The sequence below is a fragment of the Alosa sapidissima genome, chromosome 13 (genome assembly GCF_018492685.1).
Source record: "Alosa sapidissima isolate fAloSap1 chromosome 13, fAloSap1.pri, whole genome shotgun sequence".
Lineage (NCBI taxonomy): Eukaryota > Metazoa > Chordata > Actinopteri > Clupeiformes > Clupeidae > Alosa > Alosa sapidissima.
Window position 1 is genome coordinate 3,031,296 of NC_055969.1, and position 27,114 is coordinate 3,058,409.

General features: G+C 41.8%; 1 protein-coding gene across 2 annotated transcripts in view; it reads left to right on the forward strand.

Annotated features, from left to right (window-relative positions):
* Positions 1 to 13,721: 13,721 nt before the first annotated feature.
* The window catches only part of tmem38b (transmembrane protein 38B), a 29,465-nt gene continuing 16,072 nt past the window's right edge, over positions 13,722 to 27,114 (forward strand). The window contains exons 1-2 of one of the 2 annotated variants that reach the window (XM_042060588.1): positions 13,981 to 14,109; positions 22,218 to 22,263. Coding sequence is in view for 1 of the 2 variants with exons in the window: in XM_042060587.1 (XP_041916521.1) it covers positions 13,986 to 14,109 (124 nt within the window). In the remaining variant the exon portion in view is untranslated. Of the gene's footprint in view, positions 14,110 to 22,217; positions 22,264 to 27,114 lie in introns of both variants that reach the window. The other variant, XM_042060587.1, reaches the window with a different exon arrangement.

The window sequence follows — 27,114 nt, forward strand, 5'->3', positions numbered from 1 at the left end:
TGTACCACGTCCATTACGGACACTATCATCACGATTACCACTGCAACCTCCAAGCTATGTTGGGCAGAGGGTCGAAATAAGCATGGTATGCTTAGTGGACACCGTCGTATACACACAGACAGCACCCAGCACCTCCATTCAATAGACGATCGATCGATCATAATCTCCAAAAGGATATTCTCCTTCAGATTTAGAATAGGTGAATAGCATAGCCTACCTAAGACTTCATCAGACGTAAACGTTTTTCAACATTTGATGTAGGCCTATTTCTGCTTAATTTCTGCTATGGCCTGCATCGCTTCCGCGTCATTACAAATGCACGTCTTTGTGTTTCTCGCGTGTAATACAAGTATTTCCTGAAAACTTTTGGGTTTGAATGAAGCTCTGGAGTACAAATGGAACTATCGTCTATTTTAATCAGTATCCTTGTTTGTCGCAATTAAAAATAGTCTCAAGGGCCGGATTACATTATTATTTTGACATACGTCGCGGGCCGGACGCGGGCCAGATTTGGCCCACGGGCCGGGTGTTTGAGACCCCTGCGTTTGAACGAACGTGTTTTGTCTTTTTCCTGTCTTTTGTAGTAGGAATTACACCCAGGCACACAGCAGACATATTCGTGACTGATACAATCCACAACATCCACACACAACCGTAACTGTACAGAACTCGAACTTCCCACCCTGAGCATGACGTCAAAACAAGATGGCCGCCGTGTGAATATGGTGAATAGCCTGAAGCCAAGGAAAGGACTTTGCTCGCCTCGATTCTTTGATGAGGCCATCCAAGTGTTTCCTCGATGGCGAGGAACTTAAAGGGGGGGGGTATGTGTTTGTGTCTCCCTCTCCCTCCTGTGTCACTGTGATGAGTTCCGCCTGTATTCTGATTGGATTAGAATACCAACAGGAAGTTAGGGGTTAGGAGTTTAGTTGATGAGAGCCCTCATGCAATATATGTACGTGATCCTGCTTTTACTACATAAAAGAGTTAAACCAATCACCTGTTCGACTTCATTTCATGACATGGTGTCAGAAGTGTTGGCCTCACGTCCCGTTTGAGAGAAAAGACAGATAGGCTACAGGTCAACACGAGAGAAAGAAGAAAATGGCGAAATTCCACGCACCCGAAGCATTCGATTTCGCGCAACCATCAGCATGGCCAACGTGGAGGCAGCGATTCTCCAATAGCCACAAAGTTGGACAAAGAGCACAATGACGGTGCAAGTAAATTCTTTACTCTATGCCATGGGCAGAGATGCCGAGCCAATATTCAGCACATTCACGTTCACACCCGAAGAACAAAATGAATATTTTGAATCCGTGATCGCCAAATTCAATGAGCATTTCGTGCCTAAACGTAACGTGATCCATGAACGAGCATGTTTTCACAAACGCATACAACAAAATGGAGAAAGTGTCGAGGCTTTTGTTCGGAACCTGTATGAGTTGACTGAGTATTGTGAATTCGGGCTGGCAAAGGATGAACAGATACGCGACAGAATCGTCATTGGCATTGCAGACGGGGAAGTTTCACAGAAGCTACAACTAGAGCTTGATCTTACTCTGGAAAAGGCAGTCCAGATCGCTCGTCAATCCGAGCAAGTGAAACAGCAGACGCTCGAAATGAGACCAGAGAGCGAAATAAACCAAGTGAATAGAAAGTATAGTCAATTTAAAAAAGGCACAACAGGGACATGGAAAAATGAAAGAACAAAAGTGGATGAGCCAAATCAAGGGAAGAGCACAAGATACAATCGAGAACATGGCGCTGGAGTTTGCCCTGCATTTGGGAAAAGATGCAGATGTGATAAAGTAGGTCACTTTGAAGTTGCATGCAAAACCAAAGACATAAAGGAAATTACCACGCAGAACACTGACGATGAGTCTATAGGGGCATTCTTCTTAGGAGCAGTCAGTAAGGGAGCTGATTCAGAGGAAAAATGGCACGTGGTGCTCCCGATTGGTGGCAGAATGCTACGTTTTAAGATCGATACAGGTGCTGACATTACTGTCATATCACAACACACATACCTCAGCTTACCCCAGCGACCTGTCCTACAACAAACTGCAGCAGACGTGCGTAGCCCAGGCGGCAAACTCCAATGCATGGGTACGTTTTTGGCTGCCACCGAGCGTAAGGGACAGAAATACAGATTTTGGATCTTCGTCGTAAATGGCACTTACCCCAATAACCTGATTAGTCGTGCGGTGGCATGTGAAATGGGACTGGTTATGAGAGTGGATGAGGTGGACTGTGAGAGTCTGTTTGGTGACATTGGGCTTTTAAACTGCAGACCAGTGCAAATAGAGCTCAGAGAAGATGCAAAGCCTTCCAGCATCACCACCCCGCGCCGTGTTCCTTTTCCACTGCTGACAAAAGTAGAGGAGGAGTTAGCACGCATGCAGTCTTTAGAAATCATGGAGGAAGTAACAGAGGCCACCAACTGGTGTGCGCCTATGGTTCCGGTAGCCAAGAAAAATGGCAAAGTCAGGATCTGTGTTGACCTACGTAAAGAGGTTGAATGAGGCAGTGAGAAGAGAAAGATTCATCTTGCCTACGCTGGAGGATGTAGCGCCAAAGTTGTCGGGGGCCACTGTCTTCTCGACTCTTGATGCCTCCAGTGGCTTTTGGCAGATCCCGCTCGACCCCTGCTGTCAAAAGCTTACCACCTTTATAACCCCTGCGGGGCGGTTCTGTTTTAAAAGGCTCCCATTCGGAATAACTTCCGCCTCAGAAATTTTCCAGCGAGAAATGAGCACACTTCTGCGCGACCACACCGGCACGTTCGCAGTAATGGACGACATCCTAGTCTATGGGAAAATGAAATCCGAACACGATCACAATCTGGAGGAGGTGATAAAAACGATCAGAGCCTCAGGATTAAAGCTCAACAAAGACCAAGTGCCACTTCGCACAGTCAGAGATCAAATATTTCGGACACATTGTAGGGGCTGACGGAATAAAGCCAGACAGCAGCAAAGTCAAGGCGATATCTGAAATGCCAAACCCCCAGAACACCACACAATTGCGGCAAATGCTGGGAATGGTGAACTATTTGGCTAAGTTCCTGCCTCATCTCGCCACAGTCATGCACCCAATCTCTGCACTGCTAAGGCGTGGGGTGAGGCCCAAAAGCAAGCTTTCCAAGAGGTGAAACAAATGTTGATCAAAGCGCCAGTGCTAGCCCTCTATGATGCCTGCAAGAGGACTGTGGTGAGTGCAGACACAAGTAGTTACGGCCTGGGAGCCACCCTCCTGCAAGAACAGGGTGATGTGATGCGTCCAATTGCCTTCTGCTCACGAACGCTTACAGACACAGAGCGCAGATACTCTCAAATTGAGAAAGAGTGTCTGGCAGGCGTCTGGGCATGTGAGCGATTCTCACACTACTTACATGGGATGGAACATTTTTGGCTTGAAACAGACCATAAACCATTAGTGCCGTTAATCAACAGTTATGACTTGAGCTATGACAAAGTGCCACTGAGATGCCAGCAGTTGTTAATGCGTCTCATGAGATTCAACGTCAAGGCAATACACGAACCGGGCAAGCAGCTCATAATTGCCGACACACTATCAAGAAATCCTCTCATGGACAGTGACTCCTCGGAAACTGATGGCGATGTCAAAGCTTACGTTCATGCCGTGATGGCCACAAGACCCGTGTCGGATGACAGATTGGAAAAGATCAGGGACACCACCCTCTACGATGGAGATCTCCAAAAAGTCATCAGCTACGTTCGTCACGGCTGGCCCACAGCTATGTCAAAGACGCCACGCTTGCTACATGGCTACCACGCTGCCAGAGCTCATCTCTCAGAAGCTGAAGGTTTAATGCTGTATGATGACAGAATTGTCATACATGTCTGTGTGGTGGCCGGGAATTGGAGCAGACATCACCAGGTGCTTGGCAACATGTGAATTTTGCATGATCAACAAGCCAACTCAAAGGAGAGAGCCATTAAAAACAACTGCATTACCTGGTGGCCCATGGGAGAAGATAGCTGCCGATCTGTTTGAGCAGGATGGCAAGCAGTATTTAGTAGTAGTGGACTATTACTCCCGGGACATAGAGATAGCCCATTTGCCCACCACAACTAGCAAGCAAGTGGTAAATTGCCTTAAAAGCATATATGAAATATTCACTGATAATGCAACACAGTTTGTCTCAGCAGACTTTAATGAATTCAAGACAGCTTATAACTTCAAGCACACTATGTCGAGCCCACATTACCCACAGGCAGACTGCAAAACGCATCCTGAGACAACCAGAACCACACCTAGCCTGGATGAATTACCGAGCCACCCCGATACAGGCCACTGGACAGAGCCCTGCCCAGCTGGCAGTGTAGTTTGAGCGAATTAGAGTTGAAGGTGGAAGTAAATACAGCAAAAGGATATTTGGTATCAATTGAACCGTAATTTCATGTAGATTAAGAATTTCAGGTGCCTACAGCGCAGATTTGTACCAGAAAAAAGATATACAGCTTTGAATGGACCATGGTATAATGATTATTGGGCCAAAATCGCATATTATCACATATAGTTCCTACAAGGGCAGGGACATCCTTTTCCACTTTCAAAAAACTCCTGAAGACCCAGCTCTTTAGAGAACATCTACTCTCATAGCAACACTTACAACAAGTCTTACTGATCCTAGCACTCACCAGCCGTTTTAAACTGACAAGTAACTGTTAAAAACAGCACTCACCGACACACTTATTCTTACTGTACTCTAATGTTTTTTTTTAAACTGTCCTAAAATTGTGAGAATTGTTCTAAAAACTTACTGTTTACCATGTTGTTAGTCGCTTTGGTTAAAAAGCGTCAGCCAAATGTAATGTAATGTAATGTAATGTAATGTAATGTAATATAGATATTAGCTGATATCTCCCATACTGGTAAAAGGATCTTTAAATTTAGCTTAAGATGTTCTGTCAAACATCTGATAAACATTGTCATCTTGAGCTATTTCCAACTTAAATTATAACGCTAGACAATCGATGTAAATGTCTATGTTGATAGAATAGTGTTAGAAATAAAAACTACCCTTGCATCGCATTGCAATAGTTATACTTTGTTCCCTGAAGTTGGTAGTAGGCATATAAGCAACAGCAGCAGCGGACTGATATTACCTAGGATTCTACTAGGTATTATGGTGGGTTTTCAGGATGTGAAGGGATGTAATCATGGATTTCATAAAGGTTTATACTATTGCATGGGTTTTCATGTTTTAGAAGAATGTAGTCATTAGTGTCATAAGTCTTAATGCCACTGCATTTGCTGTGAGCAGTGTGAGGTTACTGTATCTTGTGTAGGCTAGATAGATAGATAGATAGATACTTTATTGATCCCCAAGGGGGCTAGACCAACTGTCAGAGGAGTGGGGTGAGTGGAAAAGTACTGGGGGTACCAGGATGAGAGGATCTTCTCCTTACATGGTTAAGGGAGAGGGGGTGTTATCAAGCTGGTGAGGACTGGACAGGACAGGGATGAGGAGGCCACTGTGCCTTATGAGTTGGGGCCTGTCCAGCTAGGAAGAGAATAAGATAAGAAGGCCACCAAACTGGAAGGAACCAAAAAAACTTAGGGTTACACTATTTTACATATGTTACCTATGCATTACATAGGTTTGCATATAGTTTTATGCATGATGGGAAGATGGTTTCCACGAATGTAAGCGACCCTGCTTGGTACTGATTGGTGAAGGGTGTTGATGGAGATGGCGTGAGAGGGTGGCACTTCTCAAGGGCTGAGGAGTATAAAATATGGTGTATAGTGTAGAATTCTGGGGTATTCTTACTGTATTCTGATGTGTTCATATGTTACTTCTGTGTGTAGTATACAACAGGGAGAGGTCCATATTATTGTACATAACTGTGCCTTAGGCCTGTGTACCAGCAGGAAGGTCATACAGGCCGATGTTTAGGAACATCCGAGGAACATCAGTGATAACATGGGCCGAGGGAGACAGCATGTCTGCCTATTCGGGCTAGTATCTCCATCTGGCCCCTGGCCCTGGCCGGGTTTTGTACACTGGTTGGCACCTGCCACGTTGGCATGATTGACGTTTGTATGTTTTAGTATAACAGGCTTTGTCTTAGGTTTTGACAGGGAGACGGATCGAGGAAGCAACCCAAGGAGCATCTTCTGTCGGAAGGCTCAGCAGCCGCTTCTAATAACAACCACAACTGTTAGACTCTGCACAGTTTTACTGTTTGAGACTTAGCCTGTGTTCTGTTATTCATTGTTGTACCATCTACAATAAATCATCATCTAATCGCCGATCCTGATCCCGCCGTCAAGCTTTATTGACCATCTTCAATACAGACATTAGAACTAAAACACAACGCAACAACCAGAGAATCCAACATTTGGTTTCCGTGACCCGAACGCAAGAGGAGGGGGAAGACGAGAACATCCATTCGGCGAGGTCAGACTGAGTCTTCGGGTTCAAACAGACGTCGAGGGCAGATTTTGAAACTTCACATCTGTAAGAAGAGTCTACTTTGGGCCCCGGGCTGACGTGACCAACCCCAGCTGGAAGCCTACCAAGAGGGAGGACGCTGTGTGCACCCGCCGCAGTGAAGAAACTCTGACCAGGTGAAAGCAAAGAGTTTTTTTCTCCTCTGTGCGTGAAAAGAACCAAGAGTAAAGTTAAAAAATAAACATAATTTAGGGAGTAAATTAGAATTTTTTGATTTGAAGCTGCACATTAATGAGAGTATTGAAGTTTGTGTCATTAAGTGTTTTGACAAGTAACGTACCTATATCAATGATTGATGAGCTCTAGATGTCATTGGATATAAGAAGTTTTCTGATAAAAAAGTAAACGGTTAAAGTGTACACATATTTTGGGTAATTGGAATAGATTCGTGAACGAATTAAAAGAAGTAATCGATTAACTACGGACAAGCTTGGGGGATTAAAGCTTTTCTTTTTCTGTACTGCCATTACATGCTGAGCTGTGTGGGTTTTGTGATAAAAGCTGTGTGGGGTTTGTGATAAATGCTGTGCGGGTGCCGAAGAGAAAATAGAAGGAGTTACTGTTGCTACAGTCATTATTGTTGCTGAAGTGAACTGTGTGGTTGTTTCTCAAGGTCTTTGTTTAGTTTAATGGCCTAGGACTAAACTTAGCGTTACAGTGATACGGAGAGGAGACGAAATCACCAGAGGGGGGTGTTTTGGTTGTGCAGTAGGTGAAAAGTGGAATAGGGTTTCCAACCTATGTTTTTGTTGACTTGGTCAACTGTGAATTTAACGAGAGATCGTTAAAGGTGTGAGTGAGACATACATTTTTTGTCGTTGTCCAGCCGTTTTTGGGGAGAAAAGAAACAGTCTGAGTTAAGTGGAACTGACACTGGTGAAATTTTTTGTTGTGGCATCATGCTGTGAGTAAAATAACTTACCAAGTGTCAGGTTACGGAGCGAGAGAGATAGAGAAAGAGTGTGTTTCCTTTTCCCTGGCGGGAGCGTGTGTGTGAGTGTGGAAAAAAAATAAATAAATAAAAAAAATAAGAGATAGACAACTTGTGAACAATTGAGAGGCGAACAAATTACTAACCAAATTTTCAAAGTGCAAAGTTGTCACTATATCACTACCACATCACGGGAAAATATAAAAAATATATTTAAAAGGATCACGTCACTGCACGAAACACATAGTACAATTTAATATTTAATATTAGCACAATCCAGATATGGTTCTTGGTAGGAAAACTAAGTTACAGGCCTTAGTTGAGATACAAGACTATGTGTCAGATTGGATGGCAGTGAAATTACAATTGGGCAAATTTGAGGAAAAAAAGTTGGAATTAGAGATCCGAGACAGGATTTGCAGACATGAGACTGAGAGACGTGATTTGGAGGAACAACTCATGGAAGCGGATGTGTTGCCAGAACAGAGTGGAATGAGGCGAAGAGGAGTAGTCTCAGAGGCCCACTCAACGGGGAGGAGCCAACTCCTCCCATACACACCGGCACCTAGTGGGGGCGGGGGTCGCAACCATGGTCGCAACAGGCAACCAAGCACAAGCCTCAATCCGACTCTGCCTGACTTGGACTCAACAGCGCCATATGCCATGGTGGAGACATCTAGAAGTGCAGTGGACATTGATAAAGACAGCTTCATTGGACAGAATGCTGCTGTTATGGGGACCCCACATGGGCCAAGAAACAGCACCCCACCTGACCAACAGCCAGCAGGTGACACGAAACAAATCATTCTGGCCCCTTCAGCAGCCACTGCTTTCTACAATCCACAAAGACAAGGAAGAACGTCTGCAACCAACGATCATCAAACTGCTCCACTCCAGTATGGCTATTCACAGCCACTAGCCATAGCTTCAGTACCTCCTCCTCCCCCATTGTTGTTACCAATGCCACTGGCTACAAGCCCTTACCCACCTGTCAACTCTTTCCCTACCCCACCACCACCACCACCCCCACCCCCACCTGTCAACTCTTTACCTCACCCACCCCCACCCCCACCTCCCTCACCCCCACCTGCACCAGGTAATGATGGGGCATCTACATCCAATGCTGCCCAGGGAGCGACTGCTCCGGTAACAAGGCCAAAGACAAAGAAAACCAGGCCAGCGATGGAGGACTGGGATGCCTGGGATGAGTCAGCTGACGAGGCACTCATATGCCCTGTGCGCACCGTAGCCACCACCGACGGCGTGTCTGTGCTTTACCAACCAGCTAAAACTGACAACACCCTCTATGCTACTGCCTTGCTTGAAGAACACATCAAAATTGAATTCTTGATTGATACTGGTGCTGAACTTAAAGTCTTTTCATCTGACCTATTGAAGAAACACGAAATACCTCTGTCAGGCATCATCAATACAGCTGGTGGACCAACTGGAGAAAAATTCAGTCTGAAGCAGACAGCCCCAGTCACCATAGCCATTGGAGAAGGAGATGGAGAAGTCTTGTGGAACCTGAGAAGGCTAAAAAGAGAGGATCTCCTGGAACATCCTGCATGGGCTAAGGGAAGGAATGACTGTGGACTGTTGGAAATGGAACCTGTCAGACTGACTGGAAAACCACCTCTGTGTGTGAAACAATGTCCCATCAAGAACGGACAGATTGTGGCAGAATTGTTGGATGCAATGCAGCTGCCAAAGGAACTGGCAGTGATCAAAGTAAAGGCACATACAAGGCAAGACACCATTGAAGCAAGAGGCAATGCAACGGCGGATGCGGTGTCAAGAACACCCGCAAGAAAAAGAGAGGGAGGAGATAATGAATGAAAGATAATGAAATGGAAACACGGACGGATCTAACGGTAACAGGAACATTTTTGAAAATGACAACGAGAAATGCATGATGAGAGTGACAAAGAAGGTCAAGGAAACATCTGAAGAGGGAAAACGGGAAAGTTTGGCCAACATCATAGACATGCAGAACAGCTCGAGCCGAGAAGAAAAATGGATTTGGATCGAAAATGCGGCAAAGCTCCATGATGACAACTTGTGGAGGTTTGGAACACGAACAGTGGCTCCAGAAAGTCTACCATATCGGACGGCGCAAATTCATTCGCTTGGACACGTGGGAGTGGAGAAGATGAGGAACAGATTCATACAGGTCTGGTGGTCATCGAAGTTCACAGCAACGGCCAAAGACATCGTCAAGCGGTGTGTCACCTGTCGGCAAAACAATCACGACAAGAAGGTTAAGTTGCCAATGCTGAAGACACCAGCTCCACCAGGACCATTCAGAGTTCTCCAGATAGATTACATCACTCTTCCCAAGTGTAAAGGCTACCGAGATGTTCTGGTTGTCCTGTGCAAGTTCTCCAGGTGGATTGAGGCATTCCCTGCACGATCTGGAATTGCACTACACACTGCCAAAGTCCTTGTGAAAGACATCATTCCCCGATGTGGATTGCCATAACATAGTCGGCAGTGAAGGTCCAGGGTGAGAGAAAAGTGGATACATGCAAGCCATTTGCAAACTAATAGAACCGCCTGAAACATGACGCGCTTGGGTAGGGTACGAATTCTATCTGAGTTTCCGCCGATCTTCTTTTAGGGGTGAGGTGTGAACTAGAGGGGGGAAGATTCATGGGAGACTTTCATTTTGACAGGGAATTTATGATGTCAGGAGAAATGAAAGGTTAGGGATCCGAGAGTAGAATCTTTCTTTGAGAACCCGAGCATGCTCAGGGTGTTGAGGTAGTGGACTCTTCTTGACACAAACTCATGTTATGAAAAATTATAGACTTAGATAAGTCTTATAATTGATTTTGATGATTAAATATGTGTGATTACTGATATATGAAATGTTTAATCTGAGGATACAATTACAATTGCAGATTTTTGAGAATGATTACAATTAGATAGATCAAGAGGGGGGAGTAATCCTGTAGTCCTGGTTCTAAAGGTGGGTTTCTGGGGACACCCGTAAGGGAGCTGAACACGCAGCAACGGGTTAACCGGGGACTCACTGGGGGACGGGGTTGGGAGGTTGCTACACCCCTATAATAGATAATTATATATATTATTGTTTCCATGACTATCCTTCAACTGATACTGCTCTTTCTTTTCACTCCACGTGTACCTATGAGGTTGCCGGGAGCCACAGACAACATCTGGGACAGAGACTTTGCCTTTGAACTGAACTGTTGCTGGCCGGTTTCCTGAACTTCCAAAAGACTTTGTTTTCCTTTTCTTTTGACTCTTAGAATGAGATAATCATCAGCAACATAATCAGTTTTTAAGTTTTCTTTCAAGGTGCCTGCACTTCTTTTCTTTTCCTTAAAGTGCCTGAGAGGTAATGCTTGGTTTGTTATCTGTTCTTTAGACCACATCAGACTCCTGTTTATTTGTTTTGTATGATCTATAAAAATCTGTGTTTTTGATTGATCAAGAGGGGGGACTGTAGAATTCTGGGGTATTCTTACTGTATTCTGATGTGTTCATATGTTACTTCTGTGTGTAGTATACAACAGGGAGAGGTCCATATTATTGTACATAACTGTGCCTTAGGCCTGTGTACCAGCAGGAAGGTCATACAGGCCGATGTTTAGGAACATCCGAGGAACATCAGTGATAACATGGGCCGAGGGAGACAGCATGTCTGCCTATTCGGGCTAGTATCTCCATCTGGCCCCTGGCCCTGGCCGGGTTTTGTACACTGGTTGGCACCTGCCACGTTGGCATGATTGACGTTTGTATGTTTTAGTATAACAGGCTTTGTCTTAGGTTTTGACAGGGAGACGGATCGAGGAAGCAACCCAAGGAGCATCTTCTGTCGGAAGGCTCAGCAGCCGCTTCTAATAACAACCACAACTGTTAGACTCTGCACAGTTTTACTGTTTGAGACTTAGCCTGTGTTCTGTTATTCATTGTTGTACCATCTACAATAAATCATCATCTAATCGCCGATCCTGATCCCGCCGTCAAGCTTTATTGACCATCTTCAATACAGACATTAGAACTAAAACACAACGCAACAACCAGAGAATCCAACAATAGCCATCCATAGGGGAGATCTTGACGGGGGCCCCAGCTGATGACATCTCCTCCCTATTGCTTTGATGGTTGGTCTGGACTTTGATTGGTCTGTACTATCATTGCAATACGGTGAATAAAGATCAACAGTCTTCGTAAAATCTTCTATCTACATTGTCTCATTCGGACGCCTTCCAGAATGCTAAATTACTATATAGTCAAGTGGTAATTGTTAATTGGACAATTCGATTTGGAAGTGGACATTTTCTAGCCTGGAAAATCCAGACCCTGGTAATCTAGAAAGATTAAGGGTCTGGCTACGAACAATGTAAGATTGGCCTACACACTTCTGCCATCTAGTTTCCACTGGATTTTTTGATTGTCAGTGCCGTTTAAGTAGTATTAGTATAAGTACTTAAACGGCACCGACAATCAAAAAATCCAGTGGAAACTAGATGGCAGAAGTGTGTAGGCCAATCTGCCCACCAGCTTTTTCTACTTCGCTACCTACAGATGTTTTACCGGTATGATATTTCGAGACGCCATGTTATTTCCCATAGACAATCGACGCCCGGAAGTTGGATGGATACGGAAGTTACGGAGGCGGGACTTATTCTGGAGAGGTCTATTTGCTCAGACTAGTGGGTCGTCAGATCAGAACGAGAGTCCCAGCTCCGTGGAGACACCTACAGCCACGCCACATCAGTCCTGATCAGGTGAAGGAGAAAGATAGGCAAGCAAAGCAGAACTACAGGTTCTTCTACAACAGAAGACATTCAGCACATGACTTACCAGCTCTACAGCCTGGACAACAGGTAAAGGTCAAGCTGGACGGGGAAAAGAGATGGGGGACACCTGCAGTGATTGTTTCCAAAGCACCAGAACCAAGGTCATACTTGGTGAAGACCGAACAAGGCACAGTCACTCGTTGCAACCGGCGGCATCTGCAATTCATCCCCGAGCTACCCAGCATGGAAGGGCAATTGCCACCCGAAAGCGACACCCAACCACCTGATGTCACCACCAATCAATATGGCTCACCGACATCTGCAAAAGGCCTAGACTACTCTTCCACACAAGAAACGGCTGTACAGCTACCGTCCACAACAGGGCCTACCAAGAGGTCCTCAGCAAGAGCCACCAAGACACCCGAGAGGTTCAAGGACTATATTAGATAAATTCAGATAAATCAGATAGCATTCACAGTTTAATCGGTTTAAACATGGTTCTTGTAAGGGTAATTACAATGTGTGGTGCTGTTATGGTTGTGTTTACTGAATACTAATGAGTCAGGCAAAACTATTGAGTGACAGCAAATGTTTATTTACAAGGAATATTTGGTTATTATTATGGGGGCTGGTTTGTATGGAACTAACTAAAAGAGGGAGATGTGATGAGTTCCGCCTGTATTCTGATTGGATTAGAATACCAACAGGAAGTTAGGGGTTAGGAGTTCAGTTGATGAGAGCCCTCATGCGATATATGTATGTGATCGTGCTTTTACTACATAAAAGAGTTAAAGCAATCACCTGTTCGACTTCATTTCATCACAGTCACAGAATGTGACAATGAGTTCTGATGTGTTTTGATTGGGGGGAAGTGTCCAGGAGGGAATATTTAGGGGTTCAGATAGGTTAGCGATCGATAAGAGGAGGGATTATAATAGGGGGTTCTAAAACGTTTAGTTAGTTTAATAGTCAGAGTAGAAGTGAATTACGTGTGAGAGAGTTGTGTTGTTTTGTTGGCCGATGACTGTGAATGACGAGTGATTGAGATTGTGATATGACTTCAATAGAAGTTAGGCCTATTAACAATGAATTGATATATAGCATCCGGTACGACACTGTCAAACTATCATCTCTGTAATTTCCCCAATTAATTCTCTATGGCGAGTCATTACAGTAGGCCTACACTTGTAATACCTTTTTTGTCCACTGGTGGTTGTTCGAGTTTGCCATTGAAAACGGAATGAAATGTAGGCCTACCTGCAAACAATGTAAGATACAGTAGGCCTATGCTGATTGCAAGTGCTCAAAGTATTCTAAAAGTTTATCAATTAATAGGCCTAATTTCTATTCAAGTCATATTTCTGAGACTTTCCTGGATAATTTCTATTTAGAGCAATTTTAATTCAGCCACTGTTTCTTCAATATTTTCAGTACAGAGGCGTTTTCTTTCATCAGATGTTACCAAGAGAAGGTGAGCCACGACTCTTATTGGTGAGTGCTCTTGTCCATTACCAATCGCAGAGCTCGAAATCGCAGCATCTGCCATATTGTGGTAATGGCGACGGTTCCATCAATTGTTCGCGCAGAAAGCATAGTGTAATCTATCCGTTTGCAGTTTAGATCAGCAGTTCCCTCTGGGTAACTGCGGGAGCTTCACAGCTCATATCCAGCTGTAGGAGGGAACACTGATGAAACTGGTGTTCTCTATGATACTGGAGCTGGACGGCTACGGTGGAGTATAGCTGCGGAGATTAAAAGGAATCTAACATCATTCAGCGGCAACGACGTCAGAAGAAGAATGGATTGGTTTACAATACTGAATTTGGACGAACTCTCGCTTGAGCTGTCCAATCTACAAATGTTCCCCTTCTTTGAGACAGCTCATTATATTATATCAGTGATGGCACTCCGCGAACAGCCAGGTAACGTAACATTAACATTATTAGCATACTTTAACACTAGAGTTGTGCCTTATTGATGACTTGCTGTTCAAATTTTCTTTATCATCAGGGATATTTTTACAGCGATTAGTAGGCTACCACTTTTATACTGGTAAATTCTGTTTAGGTGACGTGCACCTTCACTGCTGTAAACCGCGTGACATTGCTAACATAATTGACATGTCCCACTCGACTGTCAAGTAAGTAGCAGCTATAGCACTTGGCTTTTCTTTAGAGGACGCCTGTTTGGATGTCTAGTTAAGTCTTTTAGGTACAACCTTAACAACGAATTTTGTCTTCTATTGAATTGTGAACTGAACAGTGAAGTTGCAGCCAAATGTAGTTAGTCTGAATTCTTCCGGTGTTTGAAGACACCACCCAGACATTGCTTCATATCCATGCATTTGTTAGGAATTGTTGCAACCAATACCCGAGGGATTATCAGATTAACAGCGCAGACGTATGAAAACAAAATACTGAACCAGAGTGTACCATCATTTCAACTGAACTGTTAAGTCGAGGTATATTATCACTGGTGTTCAATCATTTATTTATTTACTTCCGTATCGAGATAATTCATAGGCTTCCTGCAGCAACCCTGCCTTCAAAGTATCCTCGTGTGTTCCTTTTGGAGCATTGAATTGTACTGTTCTACTGTTTACCAAAATATTACCTAGGGGTAGGCCTTCTAACAACAAAGTGCTTGACTAGAGTAGGCTATTCAGTGAATTTGTTAAAATATTGGAAATAGGATTTGTATTGCTTCAAATAAGTGTTACCCGTACAGTCTACAGTCAGTCTGTCTGTAGTTAATAGGCAAAATGGTCATCTGTAGGACTCTTCAATTGTGATTATTGTCTCCATTTAAAAAACAAATAAATATAATTTAAGCAGCACTCAGACCCTGGGCACTAGAGGTGAGGTATGGTGTGAGGTGAGGTGTGCATTATGTGTGTGGCTTGCAGATCTCTTAAAGTGTAGAGAAGCACTCACTGCACAGGTAGGCCTACTGCTGGCTACATTTACGCAATCATGTCAAGTTAGGAAACCTGGACTTTAATCTGGCTGTAAGTATTTTTAAAGTGTTTCCTAAGACGAGGAGGAAGACTGGATTGAAAGGAAAAACTTCACAGTCACAAGTAACTAAAAGACAGAAGTAAGAGCCTACTTTCCTCTATGCCTGTTTAGCTAGATAGAACACAGCCTAGCTCTCTATGTGCATAGCAAGAGAAATTTGAGTTTGCATTCCATTTTAAACTATAGCCTATGTTACATTTTCTAGTCCAGTGTTTTCATCTTTGCATCATGGTCCGCATGGGTTTGATACAGCCTGTCTTTGTGCCATGTTTGTTTTCCTTATGTGAATTGCCATATAGTGCTCTTTCTATTACAAAGTGTAGACCTTCCCACAATCCTCTATTGTATTCCTGCTGGTTGTTGGCTTAGCTGTAGGCTATTTTGAAATGGCATTCTGAGTCTGCCCTGCTTGGCATTTCACTCCCATATGCCCCCGCAACCTTTTCCCCTTTGTCACTGTTTTGGGGATAATGGAATGGCTCTATATATGCCATACATTTTTTTTTAACCTAAGCAAGTAAATAAATTGAAAAATTAAGTGAACGTAATTAGTAATTACTCACACATTACCCACACTTTTGGATGAAAAGCAGTTGTATTTGCTTAACAATAACAGCATGAATGAATAAAGAAATAAACAGCTAAATATAGAAATTAATAAAAACATATCCCACTTCTGGGATCAGACTTATGTTGTCTGAGGCTGGCACTAGATGGGCCTCTACAGCTGTATTGGGGGGGATTCACACTGACACGTGTTTTTCACCTCCAGGCGTCATAATTCAATTGTTTCCCTATGGAACATTATGACTGACCATTGTCAGCTTCTAAAAACACAAGACGCTGAAAGTTAAAAAAATGTCAACTTTTTAGTTCTTTTTTTCTCTCAACAATGGGTCGTTGCTTAGCTGCCTGCCTTAGTTAAGCAACAACATGTACATCGTCAATTTCTACCTTGCATGTTTTTAACAATCACTATTTCAGAATACTTGTGTTCTGGAGGTGAAGAAAGTGTGTCGGTGTGAACGCCCCCTTACGGTGTGATGGAAAAGTCATCCTAGTTTGACATCCAAGTTTTTGTTACCTTAATATAACAGCTTTAAAGTAATTTTAGTAAACTAACTTATGCAACCCTAGTCTACTCATCTGTGTGATGCCAAATTTGTTGTGCATCCTCACAAATGAGTCCCAAGTTCATATACTCATGTTGGTTGATATACATGAAAGCATTGGTGAGATGTAGGGACCTGTCGTGCACCTGAAGCAAGGTGGCGCAAAGTGTGACGCAAGTCTTATTCATATCGACACCCAGTCAGTCAAGTCAACTTTTATTTATATAGCGCATTTCATACACAGAGGTCAATGTGCTTTACATAAACAAAAGCAAACAGGAACAGCTGATAAAAGCATAGAAGGGCAATAGTCAAAAAATAGTTTAAAAAGGAAAGAATTAAAAAAATCAGTGGTGAATGTTTTCGCCACACGCTCCACTTTTATTAATCCTTGCACCCAGGGGTGTGGTAATTAATGACATAAGGTGTGGTCTGGCGCATGATCCAAAAATCGCTATCTTACACCCTCTAAAAATCATTACGCCACTGACCAAGAAAAACCTGGTCTATAGCGAAAAGCGCATTTACAAAATGTAAGCAGCAACTCTTCTGCAGGATAAATATCTTTAGTCATTCAAACATCATTATTAGGGTAAGTGTTGTCTTTTTCAGGCTATGTTTTCAACCCCTTAGGATCACATTAACAGCGCAGACGTATGAAAACAAAATACTGAACCAAAGTGTACCATCATTTCAACTGAACTGTCAAGTCGAGGTATATTATCACTGGTGTTCAATCATTTATTTATTTACTTCCGTATCGAGATAATTCATAGGCTTCCTGCAGCAACCATAGCTGCCTTCAAAGTTAATAATAAATAGAAAGAAACAAAGAAGGGGGATGTATAAATAATAATAATGATATAAAAGGTCTAAATATTAGTCAAAGCAAGAACATTGTTAAACAGCCGTATCATCAATCATACCCTTGAATTGGTCTAGTGATACAAATAGGGTTGCAAAGGGGCGGAAAATTTCCGGTAAATTTCCGGAAACTTTCCGGAAACTTACCATGGGAAGTTAAGCTGGGGAATTTTGTAAATATTCCAAATTGGAAACCATCATGGAATTAAAGGAAATTATGGGAATTAATGGGAATTTACGGGAATTAACTGGGAATTTTGGGTAATTCATACAAACTGTTTCATATACAAACATTAACATTTTGTTTCGTAATAATATGATTTGTATGTTTGTATTTTTGCTTAGCCTAGCATACAAAGCTAGGTAGCATGCTAGCGGGAATCCTATTCTCTGCCTATGGTTTACTAGCGTGCTAAACTAGCAACACTGAACTGCCCAAGATGCACCACACCACTCAACAACACAATCTGATTGGTTGGAACATTTTTCCCCCATGCATATAAACGCACCATAGGTTTCCTTTATGTCTAGCAGCCTATGCCGATTGCTGTGTGCATGTGATTGACATATGTGCAGGGTAGAAATTCGACTGAAATTGCATTAAAACAGGTTGTTTTAACTAATATTAGACTGCAAGATAGGGTTTTGTCCACTACATTTAAGTTCCCTGTTATAGACTAACTTGCCATATTAAAAATTCCCAGTTTATTCCCATTAATTCCCATGGAAAGTTTCCAACTTAGAAAATTCCCGGAATTTTGCAACCCTAGACACAAATCTATCTAATTTTAATAATTCTTGCAATTTGTCCCATTTATTGGATGAAAAAAATGTAAAAGCTAATTTACCAAATTCAGATTTAATTTGAGGAGTTTGAAGAGCTATAAAACCCTATGAACAGAAGAGAAGTTAGGTAAAATGGTAACTTTCCCAGTAATGCAAAAAGTAAACAAAAAGGAGGCAGTGCCTTTCCCTCCTATCATACTTAGATTTAGTGCTCCACTGTGGTATGCTGCCTCAAAAACTTGTGTACACAAGTTGAGACTTGACGTGAGATTTGAGCGTAGCCACCGTTCACGTTCAAATAGATGCTTTGCATGAAAATGAGCGTAGGTCTGTCCTACGCCTGTTTTATGTTGTACGCAAGTTTCATGAATGAAGGCCAGTGTCACTTCGCTGGCATGTATCTACCCTAAATTAGAAAACAATACAGCAATCCCACCTGAAACAGTAGTATCAACAATTTGATGTGACGTAGATAGATGTTATGATGTGAAACTGTAGAGATTAGACTAGATGCACCTGGCAGACATTACAAACCAAGATGCAGATTACAGAGAAGGAAGTGACCGGAAGCCTTGCTCAATGGAATGAAGTACACTAGACCCTGGTGCCAGCAGGTCACCAAACATTAGTTACAAATAGATTTCATATATCAGTGGTGTTACCCAATCCCAGATCCTATCCTTAACTCCAATCTAGGATTGTATCCCATGTTTTATTTTGGAGTTCAAATCTCTGGTGGATTATTGTGTGTGTGGTTAACGGTATGGCTATATGTATTGTGACTCAGTAACAATACATGTGGGATACATTTCCTACCATGCAAAAATATTATTAAAAATCACAAACAAGTCGTTAGTTAAGTCAGTCAATTAGGGTATTCCAAACTTTTGACGGACATAGGCATGGCATGGATGGATTATGAACCCCTGGGCACAGATGCCCCCCCCCCCCCCCCCCCCTCCAGATAGAGGGGTCCTGAGGGATTCTCCCACAGAAGATTTTTTATTAAAAAAAAAACAAAAAAATAGCCTTTAAATGATGACTTCTGGTGAGTTTTGTGAAAAGAGAAGGGTGGAGAAGAAGCAACTTCTCACAGAGGCTTGGGCTTCAGGGCCCCCTGAGCTCTTGGGCCCAGTAAGCCTATTCAGTAATCCATCCCTGGACCTGTGGTATGACTCCATCTTCAAAATGTATACTTTAAAATAAATTACAAACTAGACTATCTTTGTTAAAGGATAGTGGTGCTTCGGCATCGGGCTAGCCATGCAAATAAATCACTGTTTTACACCCATTTACATTGAGCCTCGTAAATGGGTGTAAAACAGTGATTTATTTGCATGGCTAGCCCAATGCCGAAGCACCACTATTGAAAAAGCTGTTGGTAGCATCGGCTAACTAGCGCCAGATTTTGGAGTGCAGGGGACAAGCCGAGATGGGCTATGAGACATACGTTCACACTCGGTATCATGTTTCAATACACTTTAGGTCAATATCACACCGGAATTCTCCTTTAACCTCTATATTACACAGAATGTGGTTCTTTGACTTATTACCTGAAGATTTTTTTTAACTAAGGCTTAGACTCATAGGTTTGGACCTACAGTATAGCCTAATAAGATTTTGTCTTTTAATTTAGATTTTATCATGCTGGCGGCTAACCACTAGCCTGGCCTCCGCCTGCCTACGTACTTCCGCTCGATTTCTTTTACCTACAGAGAGTCTGGTATCCAGGCTAGCTAATCACACAATTTTAACATGGTTTGAAAGGGACAGGATTTAGGAACAGGCTACTAAGACAGGCCCCCCTTCTGTCTGACTCACCTCATGTTACCCCCTGCATTATAGACTGGCTTCTGACAGAAATGACGTTTTGTGCCAACATGTAGAAATACTAGGCCTACTACAGCCTTTAATTGGTGGTGGAGGTGCAAATTCCTTTCTTTGGTTATTGTCCGCGATTCACATAGCTGTAGGCTATCACCGGCAGTGCATTGTAAACGTTTTTTTCCAACTTGTGTGCTGTCGCCACATTTGAGTTTTGCCTGCATGGATGCGCGATTGAGTGCACATCTAAATAATATGCAAGATGCAACAACCATTTCTAAGAGGCCTATAAATGGTCATTTCTGGCATTACTACTAACATATGAATGCATTATTTATGTTGAAAGACGTGTGAAAGAAATTAATGACACAGGCTTGCACAAATTCATAATTTAAAATAAAACGTTTCACTTTCACTATCATTGCGAGAATAGGCTACAATATGGAAAATGTTTCAAAGTTCCCTTTGAGTCTGATTGGCTCTTTTTTGTGAAAATTGTAACGGTAGCTTTTGCGATATTGTTGACAGTCCTACCTCACCGCAGTAGGGTGCAGTAAATGGAAGCTTTTGATAGCGCACGCCACTAAAGAAAAACGGAAAACCACCAGGACAAACCACTCAGGGGTGTAGGCTACTCTGGAACCATCACTAGGTCACTAATTTGTGTGTTATTTACGTTTGATTACATTTCAGATGCGTGTTGGTTTCCTGTAGGCCTAGTATAGCATTTTTTTTCTTTCTTTCTTTTTCTATGTACGTATTTTTTTTTTGGGGGGGGGGGGGGGCATTTTGGTCATATTTGAATATTGGGGGGGACTCGTCCCCCTCAATGTCTATGGTGACTACGGCCCTGGGGATAACGCTCTGTTAAGTTCAATACACTTCCTCAGTTGAAGTACAAAAAATCTATTGCCCATATATGAAGCAATTTTATCTATGTGTAACGGATGCCAGCTAGCTTAGCTGTGCTTGTGGAACGTTGTTAAACCTCACTCCCCGATGCCTCAAGAGTGCTGCTGGCATGCGAGCCAGTAGCCTGGGCTATTGGCTCAATTGTTAGCGCGCTCGCCTCCCAATCCGAGGTGCTGCTGTTCGCGGGTTCGTGTCCGGGCGTGTGCAGGGCTGAATCGCGCAGGTTCAACACAACGCAGGTTACATTGGTGCCGTGACCCGGATCTGGAGTGAGGTTTAGGGGGGTGAGTGTAACGGATGCCAGCTAGCTTAGCTGTGCTTGTGGAATGTTGGTAAACCTCAGTCCCCGACGCCTCAAGAGCGCTGCTGGCATGCGAGCCAGTAGCCTGGGCTATTGGCTCAACTGTTAGCGCGCTCGCCTCCCGATCCGAGGTGCTGCTGTTCGCGGGTTCGAGTCCGGGCGTGTGCAGGGCTGAATCGCGCAGGTTCAACACAACGCAGGTTCATCACAACGCAGGTTACATATGGGAAAATAACATGGAGATTTTGACTAATCACACCTATCAAATTCTGTTGGTAACAAATGACTTTAAAATGCCATACATACTTTTTTTATCTGACTTGAGTTGTTTCTGTGATCTTCGATGCTGTTAAGAGGGCAATCAATGAGTCTTTTTTTATGTAAACACTATAGCTATTAATCAGCATGGCAAAGCTAAAAGATAATGAGGTGAGAATTGCAGATTGTAGTTACAGTAGACAAATCAATGGATCCTGAGGGATAGAGAAGCACACTCAGCCAGTGTGAAGACATGACATGAAAACATGTCTCTGAGGCAACATTATCACAAGAGGAGGAGCTTCATAGAGAGCAGAATGTAGATTCACCATCTCCACCTCTCACTGAAGCAGATTTCTTCACTGAGCAAGATGGGCAATGATTAAATAAACATTACCGCAGATCAGTCCTGCTCTTTTCACCTAGCCACACAGCCCTCTATCTATAAAGGGAACACTTAGGAAGTCTTATGAAGCTGTTATATACTTGCTTAGTCATTATATATTAGGTCTTAATATCCTAAAACCAGAAGTGTGGTTAGTCCCAAAAACAAAGACAAATTTCATGTTATTTAACGGTTAATGGTATATCACACTTTAAACAAAGTTTCATTCGTCCCCTCGAGTAACCTTGAGCAGTCCTGCTGTTGTGGAGCCTATTTAATTTGTCACAGTTAGATTATTTCCAGCAGTTCAGAACTCAACCATGGTTTCCTTTCAAGCATGATTTCGGATGAAGCTGAATGTTGTTGTACAAGCTGTTGATAAACATTGTTTTTTGCTTTATAGGAATAAGAACTGAGCAAATATCATCACTTTCATTCTTTACCTTGGTGGCCCCTCTGTGTCCCCTGCAGTATGCAGTGCCTCCTCTGATTGATTCCGTTTGCATTGAGTTAGCTGAAGTTATGAGATTCCTGTCAAAAGTATCTTTTATTACTCTTGTCATTTGTGTAGGTTTTTCAGCCTTTGCCGATGTTGCTGTTCATGTCAACATAGACAGGTATGTGATAAAGAAATGACTTCACTCGGTGTTTGTCCATGCCATGCTGTCAACTCACCCTGTGCTCCTCCTTTGATCCACATAGACACAAGTTTCTGCTTTAGAGCGACTTTTGTCTGGGATCTACAGTGCTGCATGCTTAACCAGCCACTTAAACAGTTGTTTGTGCCAGTATCACAAATACATGGTTAAGTAGCTTCTCAGGCCTTCATTATTGAACTTAATATCCCATATCAAGTGTTGCACACAGAGAAGTTGAACGAATGAACAGGCTATTGCCAGTTTCAACATTGTTGTGCATAGAGTATTGGGGTGTGGTTCTTCATCTGATTTTATGATTACACCAAAGACATTTTTTATATCTATTTCAATTTACCATTCATAATGTAGGCTACTTCAAACAGATGCAAACAAATATTCATTACATGACAAAATACTTTTATTTTGCCATTCCATTGTTTTAGTACTTCTGGTGTTTTCATTTTGTAAAGAGATATGCTATGTTAGACTGTGTAGACAAAGTTAACTTGCCTTAGACAGGTAGGTACGTTCACTGTCTTATTTGTTAGAGCACGCAGATGCAAAAAAACGTATCACATGCTATGCTAACAATACACCTTACAAAATATTTTTATTTTGTCATTCCATTGTTTAAGTACTTTTGGTGTTTTCATTTTGTAAAGAGATATACTATGTTAGGCTGTTTAAAGATAACTTGCCTCAGACTGGTAGGTAAATTCACTGTGTTATCCATCATATCAGGATAGATGAATAGGTTTAAGGTTTTGTTCAAGTTGGAAAGTGACAACAAACAAAAGTTCAACGTTTGTTTTATATTTATATTTTCCATTGTTTGTCATTTAGCCTACTCATTTGTGTAAACCCAAGCATAGAGTGGAATGTATTTTCAAGGGGACAGTCATCTTGACTCCCATCAGCCTTGTCTTGAATGTTCAGATTATGTAAAAACAGGCTACTGTTTCTTTACAATATACGATACAATATACTTTATTGTACTGTAGGGAAATTTGTATGCTGCTCACATAAATGCATTCACAATAAAAACACGCGATATCTCTGCCTTTGTGACTCATACTCTTTCATCCTAGTGTAAATTACCTTATCTTATTTTTCTTTCAATGAAATGTGGCAACTTTTGGCGGGTTTGTGTAGGTGGATGATGGCAAGGAGACAACAGATAATGCACTGATGAAATCTAGATGCCCAGAGAATACAAATGCTGATTAATTGTCTACATTGCTGTAGATTTAATGAACAAATGTAAATGAATGGAGGAAGTACCAGCCTGTGCACATCCTGCCCCCTTAATTTGTTGTTAATCCTTAGTGTGTATAAAAGGTGCAGTTGAAGGTACCATAGGGTACAAGGTACACTCCCAATGTTCCCCTACCTGTCAGTTCAGTATCTGCTGTTCATGCAGTCCTGCCTCAGTGGCCTAAATGGGAAACAAAGTGGCTTGAATTTAGACATATGCTACACTTCTGATAACAATTTTACTTTAGGAACTTAGAATATTGTATGCATTTTGTTCTTTATTCTCAGTTGTAGGCTCAAAAATTATAAAACAAATATAACAGAACATACAACAAAGAAACAATAGACCAATATAGAATGCACTTGATAATTGGAAAATGTGTCTTAATGCAGCACCTGTAAACACTTTTTAAAAAGTGTGACTATAGTTATGCATAGCATTTTTATTGAGCTTACCAAGTATATGTGTCTGCTAGTACAAGCATCTTGGATGCTTGAAAAAGAGGTTATTGTAAACAGGCTCCCCTGTTCTCTGGCTTGGTGTATCTAACTTGGTATAACAATATAACTGGATCAGGATCGTCATCTTAAGACTTGTATTATGAACATTTCTGCAGATATTCTTGGCAGAAGAATCACAAAGCTTATTATCGGCACAACCTATTTGGGTTTCAGCCGAAGCATCATACAAATCTGTTCATAAAGGATGAGATCTGCATTTTTATTTGAAAATGTCATATGTCATATTATTTTACATCTACAACATGTTGATTTCCTTATTTTTCATGAGTGAATGTCCATTTTTCCAAGTATGCATTTATGATGGAATGAATGAGTGAAAGTTTTTATGCCTCCATATGCAGCAACTAGGCCATCACAATAAGAGTAAAAGGTTAATTAGTGCAGAAGAGACCCTTAAAGAAAATAAAGATTTGTGTAGATCAGTATCATCACCGCCAATCAGCCAAAATGAGTTTGAAAATATCGGCATATTGGCAGAAATCCAATATCATGCATCCCTGGTTACGAAGCTAATGAAAGAATAGGACTACTCAATGATGTCAAAATTCTTAATGATAATCAATATTTAGATCACGATTATTTAACACGATCACTCAATGATTTTGGGAACATCATCCATAGGTTCAATTGAATTTTCAATAAAAAAAATGCATGCAAAAAGAGATAATGTACAACAGTTATAGACAGGTGATATTTTTGAGATATGTGCTTCCTAGAGGCATTTTTTAGTAAAAGTTGGGAACAGGACTTTTTAACATAATTAAGGTGTGCTGAATCGAACTAGCCCTGTTCCCAAGCTGAATTTTGAGTTTATGACCATCTAATTAGCATAAACAAAATGGTTGCCAAAATGGCGATTTTGGGCACTTTCATTGGGCGGATTATTATACCATGTCAATCAATTCATATTGTTCACAGAAATCTCCCTTGGCCAATAGATCAAGGATACAGGCTGTGAAAAAAAGAAAAAAAATCTAGTATTATGCCTATGTTAATTACCTGAAAAAACCTTTGAAAAATGTCATTGTTAAAATGTTATAACTGAGCAGGCACACGGTATTTGACGAATGAGACTTATGATTTTTGAGGGTCAAGAAAGATGTGTAGTGATGAAATGTAAAGTTTTAAATTGTGGCCTACTGGTTAGGTCTTTGGGCTTGAAACCAAAGGGTTGCCGGTTCGATCCCCGACCAGTAGGAAATATGTGGGTGGTGGAAAGGTTGAGCACTAGTCTCCCATGCCCACATCCACGGCTGAAGTGCCCTTGAGCAAGGCACCTAACCCCTCACTGCTCCCCGGGCATCACTGTAGCAAGGCAGCTCACTGCTCCAGGTTAATGTGTGCTTCAATGTGTGACCTGTGTGTTCACTAATTCACGGATGGGATACATGCAGAGACAAATTCCTTGTATACCCAAGTATACTTGGCCATAACACCTGATTTACATTACATTTTACATAATTGAAGCTAGGGCTGGGATAAACGATTATTTTTTAAACGATTAATCTAGCGATTATTTTTTCGATGCATCGATTAATCTAACTATTCATTTTTTCAGTCCGATTCGATTTCGATTCGATTATCGAGTATCTCCCCATTAATTCACTAATAGCAACTTATACATGTTTATTTACACATCTGAATGAAAAAAAACATGAATTCTTTAACATTGCAATATATGGTTATTGCTCTTAAGATTCCAAAATAAAAGACTATATACAAGTGCAAAGCAGGGCTTGAAAACGAAATTATTTTTCAAACGTTCCGTTCCGAACGGTTCAGGTAGGCCTATGTTTAACGTTTTCGTTCTTGCATGCGTTCCGCCACCAACATATCGGTCCTGAACCGGTTCGGAACGCAAAATATCGTTCGTTCTTAAAGTTCCGGCAGTGTTTGGCGGGCCTATCAAGTCTATTTTTGTGGACTTTACCTGAGAATAGACGTAGGCTACTCATTATTTCCCCTTGATTTAGCCTATACCGTAGCTATGCCCAAAAATAATAAATCACAGGCGGCATCCAAAAACATTCAGATGGGCTATCCATCCCATAGCCTACAGACTTACTGTAGGCCTAACCTATGCCTATAAATAATTTCTTATCAAAAATATTACGTGCTAAACTCCTTACCTGGTTATAGCCTAAGTTTTATCCATATGGAGATCTTCAAAGGCTTGCGCTATAATTCCAACCCTGTTTTCCACGTTTATAAACGAACCTGTCTGTTGCTGACAAGGCCTATCTCAAATTTCCCATTTAACTCTTCTACATAGAATAGGCTATAATTGCGCAAACATTTCAAATCTCGACTTTAAAATGACAAGGCGTGGACAGGCAAAATAGGCTATTACGCATAGGCTACAAACAATTTCCAAATGAGTTTCAGTAGCCTACGCTACGAGCTGGCCTAAGATCCGAAGTGGCAGACGGATAGGTTACATTACAACAGCAAGACAAAATATACACATTTGGACCAAAGGTCCATTTATTCGTTTTTTTTTTTTTTTTTCAAACTGCAGAAATCAAATTATTAGGCTGTTATATAGAGAACGAAAAAAAAACGTTATTAACCGGTTTTGTGGATTTCAGAATAACGTTTCTGTTCCGGAACAGTTGAAGACATTTTGTTTTCGTTTCCGTTTCCGCTCCTCGTAAAATTCCGTTCGTTTTCGGTTTTCGTTTTCGTTCCTTGAACCGGTTCGGAGCTCTGGTGCAAAGTAATGCATTCTTAGTCAGAGGTAGCATTCAATAAAGTTCAGTAGTGTATGTCTAAGTGCCTGTCATTTTAAGACAGGGGTGGGCAAACTTTTTGGCTCAAGGGCCACACTGGGTTTTGAAAATTGGCCGGCGGGCCGCACAACAACCACGACCCCCCCCCCCCCACGACACACACATAATTTTTTTTTACATTTTTTATAACCTATAATTTAGTATGACAAAATCTTTCTTTTAAAATATGAATTGCTTAAAAATACTGCTAATTTTATGCTGTTTAACAAATGTATAAATTGTGCACTGTCGCTTTAATTCACGTTTATTTCTCAATGATCTTCTG